The sequence below is a fragment of the Chiloscyllium plagiosum genome, chromosome 28, assembly GCF_004010195.1.
Source record: "Chiloscyllium plagiosum isolate BGI_BamShark_2017 chromosome 28, ASM401019v2, whole genome shotgun sequence".
Lineage (NCBI taxonomy): Eukaryota > Metazoa > Chordata > Chondrichthyes > Orectolobiformes > Hemiscylliidae > Chiloscyllium > Chiloscyllium plagiosum.
Window position 1 is genome coordinate 40638291 of NC_057737.1, and position 9598 is coordinate 40647888.

Genomic DNA, 9598 nt, shown 5'->3' on the forward strand with positions numbered 1-9598 from the left:
CAAAACTTTAATTTGGCGCTTTGGACAGTTACTTAATTTAAAACAAAAACTGGCAAATTTATTTTGCAGTCACACGAAAAGCATTCAGGTGATAGAAAACATTACTGGAATTTTACAGTGTCCACAAGGCTGTCTTGATTGGCAACCAGAATATATATATAGAATCCCTACAGTTTGGAAACAGGCCATTTGGTCCCACTAGTCCATACCGACTCTCTGAACAGTAACCCACCCAGACCCAATTGCCCTACTACTCTACATTTACCCCTAACTAATGCATCAAACCTACACATCCCTGAATACTATGGGCAATTTAGCCTAACCTGCACATCTTTGGACTGTGAGAAGAGTTAACCCTTGCAGACATGGGGAGAATGTGCAAACTCCATGCAGACAGTTGCTGAGGCTGGAATTGAACCCAGGTTCCTGGCACTGTGAGGCAGCGGTACTAACCACTGTGCCACCCAGGGAGGGCATCAAATTGGGTGCTCTGTCAGTGGCACTATCCCCACCATCTACCTGCTCTCACTGTATCTTTATTAGTAGTAGATAATAGGCATCAGGCAGCCATGGGCCAATTTATGCCTTTACAGCATCAATTAAAGGCCACAAGGGGCTCCTTCGGCCACTATTCGGATTTCACTCACAGTAGAGGAGCTCAGCACCAACCACCAGGGTAAGCCTGTTGTCTGTGCAAGGGGAATGCTTCCTCTTTGGGAACCCCGTGCCCATCCATGGCCTCACCAACACCAGTCAACTTCCATTAATGTAACGTTCCTCCTAAGATGGCCCCTATTCACCCAATATCCTGGCAATCAGAGTGCCCAGCTATCTTACTGGGACCTGCCAAAATGGCCCCATTGAGACCAGGATTTACCTTTAAGTCTAGGTTACAGTGACCACCCCTCTTCACGACTGGCTGCAGTTCCATCAGGAGCCACTGCTCCAAATGGCACTGTGGGCCAAGAGGTCTGCGGGCCCTCTGATTGGTCAGCAGCTCTCAGCAGTGAGACTTCTACTCGGAAGAGGGCAGAACCATCATCTTGAAAGGTCTGGTCGACATCAAATGGCTGAGAGGTGAGTCATCTCATTGAACATTGAATTTTACAGTCTGGTGATGACAGTGTGTTAGAATGACAACAAACCACTATGGAAGATGTTGATATAGTCCAGTTGGGCTATACCCAGCTCCAATGAATTTCCTTTGCAAAGTGATGATACAGGATGTAAGTTAGTAAATTCAATATGGGAAATGTTAAATACATAGGATAGATGGACAACTAACTCTTCACCTACAGAAGAGAAAAATGCAGCCTGATATTTGGCAGTAGGTGAACTTTGATAGAGCACACATGACTTGTCTTTTAAACTGGTCATTCAACTAAGAAATAGCAATATATGGATCCAACAATTAGATTGTCAACCTTGTATTGTGATAATCCACCCACTTAAGACCGTTTTATAGGTAAGATATCTAATGTAGACCATTCATACATGCTTTATTTTTCAAAATGTACTTTCATTACTGCTCATAGTGCACACATCACTGCCACTAAAATGTCACATCTTCTTTGTTTCATCACCTCATTTCATGTCTTAAAATCTGACAGAGAATGAAGTGAACATTGCTGAACTTCATTGTAATTAAGTCAGCAATCACTTTGACTTCTGGATTTTAATAGAATAAATACCTGCTGATTATTCCCTGAATCTTATGTGCAGTCAGTCTGATGCCTGTCAGGATGGGCAGCCCTCATGCAGGGCTCACGGAATCAGACCTCTAGTTCATTTCACAACAAGCTAAGTGTCTTGAGACAGCAGTGATGAATTACAAACAACTGACTCTGAGATTTGTTCCTCCAAATCAGGCTCTTCTGAAATAGCTAGAAATGTAAAAGAATGGATCTGCCCTTTCAGTTGTCTGCTACTGCTGTGAATGAATTAAGGCAGCTGGAACTGAGGGAAAGATCAGTACATGATGGAGTTTGCATTCAAACTCCAAAGCTTCCAAGTCCCGAATCTTCACCTCATAACTGAGTAGGACTTGAACCACATTTTAGTGTGCATTCATAAGTCATCATTTGAACTCAGGCTAAAAGTGATTTTCCTTGTGTAATCAGCCTCAGGATGTAGACAATATTGGTAATTGGCATTTATTAATTATCTCTTGGAAAGGTGATAGTGAGCTTTTATTTGGAACCACTGCAACCAGGCGATATACTCAATGGGAGCAGGTAGAGAATTTCGGGATATTTCCCCAGTACCAGTGGATAAGTGAGAGATATATGTCGAGTCAGTTTGGTGTCAGACTTGCATATGCTATGACACAGCTGAAATCCCAATTGGTAAATTGAACACATGGTTGCCAAACTGTACTTGTGCTGCCTTGCTGTGTGTGTTGCTTCTGTATGTGACTTAGGCTTAACCAATTAGTAAGGCAGGGCTTGCCAAAGTGAGGGTGAAGACACAGAAGGGGTCACAAGCTCAGATTTCGGTGTCAGCTCCAAGGCAGTAACGGCTGCTCTGACCATGTTATAGCTGCCATGCTCCTAATCTGACAGGCCCTCCCACCTTACTGTCACAGGCCTTTCCCATTGCCACTCTCCCAGATCCCACTCCCAACCCCTCACTGATGAGTCGCAATAAATTTCAAGGCTCAAAATGGGGTCACAGTGGGAAAGCTTTGCTCGCATCGGAATGTATTTAGATTAGAATTTCTAACCTTTGATCTTGTTCTATTCAAGTAATAACTGAACTGACCAATTTTAAATACAGTTTAGAGTTCTATTTAAAATAGAAATATAAATTGGATGAAATTACTGAAAGATAGCAAAATGTTGGTAGTTTATGTTCAGCACCATCACTTACATTTCTGTAAAAGTGATCCTGGATCAAACATTCTTTAAGATTTGTTATTTCATGAAATGTGGGTATCAGTGGTAAGGTCAACTTCACTGCCCATTCCTAACTGCCCTTGAACTGACTGGCATCCCAGACCATTTCAGAATCAACCACATTGCTGTAAGTTTGGAGTCAATGTGCAGATCAGCCTTGGTATGGATAGCAGGTTCCTCCACTAAAGAGCATTAGTGAAGCATGATCAATAATGATCACCATTACTGAGATTAGCTGTCAATTCCAGATCTTATCAAATGCTTTGGAATTTGACCAGCCACACTGGTGGGACTCGGACCAATCTGACCAAAGCTATACCTCTAGATGTCTGGAATACTTGACCAGAGATATAATACTATGACACCACCACCTCCCCAGGCAAGACAAATGTTCCAAAAATAATTTAGGTATGCATTTTTCAGATGTTGTTTCCAGTCAGACAAGTCTCCATGTCAAAAGCCAGTAATCTGAAAATTCACCCTTAACTTGCCTGTGACACAGCTGAAATTGCTAAAACACTGCATGGAAAAGAGTTAAAAGCAAATGAGCTCACGTCTCAAATACTAGAAAATATACTTTAATGGAATAGCTAAAGGGATGGAGAGAAATTATCCTGGAGGAGGAGGAAATGGCAGAGACACTTGACACACATTTTGCGTCAACCTTTACAGAGGAAGACACAAAAGACTCATCAGAATGGAGTGGGTAGCCTGGGGCTAATAAAAGTGAGAAAATTAACATAACTAATATCAGCAGAAAAATGGTACTGGAGAAATTCAAAGGATTAATTCCTGACAAAACCCTATAGGACATGAAGACCTGCATCCTAAGGTTTGAAAGAGACAGTTGCACAGATAGTGGATGGGGTGAGTATAACTTTTCAAAATTTTCCTCAATTCTAGAAATTACCATGTGATACTGTCATTAAAGGAAGATGAGAGAAAACAGGCAACAACAAACCAGTTAGCTTGACATCAGTCCTTGAGAATACGCCGGAATTTATTGCTCCATTAAGTCCATTGTTATGACTTTCTTAGCAAAGTATGACTAAAACAAGTTGACATGAACTTACTAAAGACAAATCAAGTTTGATAACCGGTGGATGTGGTAAACATTGATTTTCAAAAGGCAATCAATAAGTGCCACACAAAATGATCATACACAAGACAGGGCTCATGGAGTTGTGGGTGATAACTTATGATTAATTGGTGAACTTTCAGCAAGAAAAAGAGAATCTAACATTGACATTCAATGGTGTTACCATCACAGAATCCTTGACTTTCAACTTCCTGGGGATTACCTTGACCAGAAAGTGAACGGGACCTTCCATGTAAGTACTGTAATACTAAAGCAGCTCAGAGGTGAGGAAGTCTGCAACAAGTAACTCACCTCCTGACTCCCCAATGGCTGTCTGCCATATAAAAGTCAGCAGCGTGATGGAACGCTCCCCACTTGTCTGGATGAGTGCAGCTCCAACAACACTCAAGAAGCTTGACACCATCCAGGACAAAGACGGCCACTTGATGAGAACATCACGCATTACCATCAACATTCTTAGCCTTCATCACAGGTGCACAGTGGCATCAGTGTGTACCACCTGCACGATATGCAAAATAATTCACCCAAGGGTCTTTCAAATCCAGGATCTCTACCATCTAGAAGAGCAAGAGCAGCAAAAGCATGGGAACACCACCAACTGCAAATCACATGCCATCCACACTAGGAAAATTATTGCATGTTCTTTCAGTGTCACTGGGTCAAAACCCTGGAACTCCCTTTGTGGGTGTCTTTACAGTAAATGGGTTGCAGCATTTTAAGAAGATCTTCAATGAACACTCCCTACCTTGCTTCAAACACATGGCAACGCAGCTTTCGCATTGAGCTCTCTCCGCAGACCTCGATACGAAGGTGGATCTCCCCTTGGACCTCCTCATCTGGGTCAATTTCACTCAGACACATCCAGCTGTCTACACCTAGACAGTAGAACAGACATAGTTCAGAGGACACTTAATGCAGGAAAAAGAAACAAATACAGGATCAAAGAAACAGGTGTAAGGACATTAAGTCAATCAGATCATGGGTGATCTGTACCTCATTCCATTTGTGGTTCACATTCATAACAATCATGTCAAATTAACAATAGAATATTAGATCTGGTCTTGTTATGGTAAACATCGATACATCAATACTGTTACCAGTTAAATTTAGGATCAGATTTCATAATGCTAATTCTACTTTCATGTAAAACATGATATAACTAGATTAGATCATTCATATCACATACAACAATAACTTTAGACTTGGGCTGGATTTTCATCTTCCAATGGAGGCATAAATCAGGTCATGGAACATTGAACTCAGTTTTGTTTTATTGCTGCTGTTTCATTGTTCAGTATGGTAGGGGATGAAAAATGCTCATGCACCTTTTCCAAGCTCAGACACCCCATTGTGAGGACAATAGGAAAAAGCTCATTTACTCCTTCACACAATTTTCCTGTGTTGGTGTGGGTTTTGAAAGTTCTAAATTAAGAAAAAATGCATTTCCCCTTCGAGACTTCATGACAAGCAGGTTCAGCTTGCTGAGAATTTAGGAATATTCTGAAAAGCACGTGTAAAATGTATTAACACCTTCAACTTTCGTTGTTAGCAGAATGGTGTAGTGTAGATGCATTTGTTCTGCAGTGATTCAAAGGGATCTGTCCAGAGAAGGGAAGTTGATCACCATTATGTAAGTTCATTATGCATTATAGTATTTATTTCCATTGAAAGAAGTGCCTCACTGCATTGAAATGTAAAACAAAATGTTCTGCCTGGATTTGCAGTTATTATATTGATTGACTGCTCTGACTGTTAAAGAAGTGGTTTTGAAATTTGAAATAAAATATATCTGCGTGTGCTTCGGTTTTTGTTTTAATTTTCCAGTATCTGCAGACATTCTTTTATTCCTGCCGTATGTACCTGCCCTGGGACTGACTGATAGAGGCAGAAGGCAGGAGAATGAGGCTGAGAAACACATCAGCCATGATTGAATGGCACAGCAGACTCATTGGGGATGAATGGCCTAATTCTGCTCCTATGTTGTATGGTCAGTCTCCTCAGAGGTTCTGGCTTCCAAATCTCCATTTCAATCATAGTTTGCTTAGAAAACATGCCAGTCACTTTGCTTTCTCAATTTTCCATTTTAGTTTGTCAATTAGCATCCCATCTCAAAAAAAGGTGCAAACTTTGAAACTACAAATGTGTGGGATTCATTTTGTACTTCTGTTATTCCCCTGCAAGGTGATCTCCTGTTTTATAATGGGTCCAAAATTCGTTTTGACTATTTATTTATTTACAATTTATTAATTTGTAAAAATAAAATTTTGTGTTTCTTTTATGTTGGCCTATCTCTTTCCCTATTGTTCTCTGTTCACATTTTCCATACTGGGTTTCTTCTGTACCATGTTATCAATTTGCCATAAAACCCCTGTTTATCCTTTATTTAATTAACTTTCAAGGGGACTCCAGGCTCGACTGCCTTTCTCTCACTCCCTCAGAGAGTGTGCCTATCTGAACGCGATGCTCCATGCTCTTTTGAGTGTCCCCATTGTTGAGTTTCTTTCTTCGTTACCAACGTTTAATTCCAATACACCAGCATCAGAATCCTGTTCAACTCACTGAGGTTTGGTCTCATCCATTTGAGCATTTTTATGCTTGGTTACATCTTGTCCTCTTAAGATCATGATTCCCCAAATAGTCCGCCCAAGCAGTATAACATGCTCCACTTGTCCCACTGATCAGAATCCAGCACATCTTCCTTCCTCAATCACCTGGAAGCACACCAAGTAATCAGAGAGGGTTCCTTGGTACACATTTGAGACAGTTGTCTTTCTTTGTCCTCTCCTATCTTTCCCAAACACCTTGTCCCCTCACAATATTACGTTTTCAATTCCTCCTGTCTCTGAAGCAGATCTCTTATTATTGCTGAATCGCAGTCACTCGTGTACTTTAGCTCACTGAACCTTATTTACCACACTCTGCACACTCACTGACATGTCCAGGAAATCCCATCTTAACTGCTTCACATCTGCACCCCACCCCACTGTCCCTCCAGTCTAATTCCACCTACATCTGAACTGGTCTGAGCTCAGGCAACTCAAGCTCTGAGTGTCAGGCCATGGTTTAGGGTATCAAAAGCACAAACTAAGATCAGTTGAGATGACATGGAGCCCTTTGTTTTAAGAGATTGCAGGAGATAAAGCAAAAAAAGAGACTTTTATATATTACATAACTCTTCTGCAGTATTGTGTCCAGTATTGTGTTTTCCTGTTATAGAAAGAGTATTATTAAGCTGGAGGGTAGATTGGTAGATTGAAGGCACTGTCCTTCAGAGAGGCAAAAAAACGATATGATCTGTTAGAGGCCTTTAAAATCATAAGGCAACTGGATAGAGTAGACAGGTAGAAGCTGTTGCACACATAAGAGGAGCAAGAAGAGGGCATAGATTTAAAGTGAGTTGCAAAAGACATAAACATGATGTGAAAAAAATTGGTTCAGGCACCAGCTGTACTGAAAATGGCAATACTTCTTTTTATTTAATGCTGGGACTACTGTTAAAGATGGAGTTGATGTGAGCACAAGAACTGGTGTTAACATAGACTAGAATCAGACTGGTGGTAGTTCCCTTAGGGCTGTTGGGGTCACGGGAAGCTTGTTCTGAGAGGTTTGCATGGACAGTGATTATAAGTACCAGTTGCTTTCTTTGCTCCCTGAAATTCCCTTTTGCTTTTCATAGTCACACCCCTCCCTCGCACCATGGAACTGGTAAGGATCACATGCTCAGGGTTATCAAACATGGCCGACAGTGGAACCATCAAATTTTCATTGGTAATGGCAGAAATGCTGGAACCTCAAGGAAGTCTGGATGCTGAGAAGTGGAGGATATTTGGGGAAGGGTATTTAGGTTTGGAATGCACACAAGGAATCCCATTTGAAATCAGCTCATGTATTCTTTTTCCTGGTCACATTGCTTTTTGGAAATGAAAATGGATGTTTTTTTCCAAAATCCCACATGTTTGTATTGTGCTTTGGAGTATTCGCTCCACATGGTTGTGGGTCTTACACTGGTTTATCATACAAACTTACAAATTAGGAGCAGGAGTAGGCCAGTCAGTCGCATGAGATTGTTCCAACATTTAATAAGATGATGGTAGCTTTGATTGTGACCTCACAATCCTGCCAGCCCCCAACGACCTTTGACTCCCTTGTTAGTCAAAAATCTATTTATTTCTATCATGAAAGTATTCAATGACTCGGCCTCTAATATTCTGTGGGGAAGAGTTCTAAAGACTCATGACCCTCTGACAGCATAAAATGGAAGGCCACCTTATTTTTAAACTATGTCTCTAGTTCTAGTCTCTCCCATGAGAGGAACCCAACACCTTTTCAGAATCCAGTCTGTTAAATCCATCCAGAATCTTACGTCTCCATGAGATCACAAACCATTCACCAGTGCTCCAGACTAGTGTCAACAGATCCTGTACAACTGCATCAAAATATCCTTTACTTTTATATTTGATTCCCCTACCAATAAACAACAATGTCCTATTTGCCTTCCTAATCATTTGCTATACCGACATTTGTGTATCAGACTCCCAGATCCTTCTGTACCACAATGTTCTGCAATCCTTCTCCATTTAAATAACAAGCTGCTTTTGTATTCTTCGTGCCAAAGTGGACAAGATCATACACCACTACACAATATATCATCTACCAATTTTTTTTGCCCAAACATTTAAGAGTCGTAGAGATGTACAGCACAGAAACAGACCCTTCAGTCCATCTTGTCCATGCCGATCAGATATCCTAAATTAATCTAGTCCCATTTGCTAGCACTTGGCCTATATTCCTCCTAATCCTTCCTATTCATGTACCCATCCAGATGCCATTTAAATGTTCTAATTGTACCAGCCTCCATGACTTCTTCTGGCAGCTCATTCCATAAACACACCCACCCTCTGTGTGAAAAAGTTGCCCCTTAGCTCTCTTTTATATCTTTCCCCTCTCACCCTAAACCTATGCCCCCTAGTTCTGGACTCCCCTGACCCAGGGAAAAGACTTTGTCTATTTATCCTATCCACACCCCTCATGACTTTATAAACCTCTAGAAGGTCATCCCCTCAGCCTCCGCTCCAGAGAAAACAGCTCCAGCCTGTTCAGCCTCTCCCTATAGCTCAAACCCTCCTACCCTGGCAACATCCTTGTAAATCTTTTCTGAATTCTTTCAAGTTTCACAACATCTTTCAGATAGGAGGGAGACCAGAATTGCACACAATATTCCAACAGTGGCCTAATCAATGCCTGTACAGCCACAACATGACCTCCCATCCCCTATACTCAATGCTCTGACCAATAAAGGAAAGCATACTACATGTCTTCTTCACTATCCTATCTAGGAGAAAGTGAGGACTGCAGATGCTGGAGATCAGAGCTGAAAATGTGTTGCTGGAAAAGCGCAGCAGGTCAGGCAGCATCCAAGGAACAGGAGAATCGACGTTTCGGGCATTGAGCCCTTCTTCAGGAATGAGAAAAGTGTGCCAAGCAGGCTAAGATAAAAGGTAGGGAGGAGGGACTTGGGGGAGGGGCGTTGAAAATGCAATAGGTGGAAGGAGGTTAAGGTGAGGGTGATAAGGTGAGGGTGATAGGCCGGAGTGGGGGTGGGCGC

General features: G+C 41.6%; 1 protein-coding gene across 1 annotated transcript in view; it reads right to left on the bottom strand.

The window, feature by feature from the left end:
* The window catches only part of rasa4 (RAS p21 protein activator 4), a 253310-nt gene that overhangs the window by 192727 nt on the left and 50985 nt on the right, over window positions 1–9598 (bottom strand). The window contains exon 5 of the mRNA XM_043718928.1: window positions 4739–4868. Within this exon, the coding sequence (XP_043574863.1) occupies window positions 4739–4868 (130 nt within the window). The remainder of the gene's footprint in view (window positions 1–4738; window positions 4869–9598) is intronic.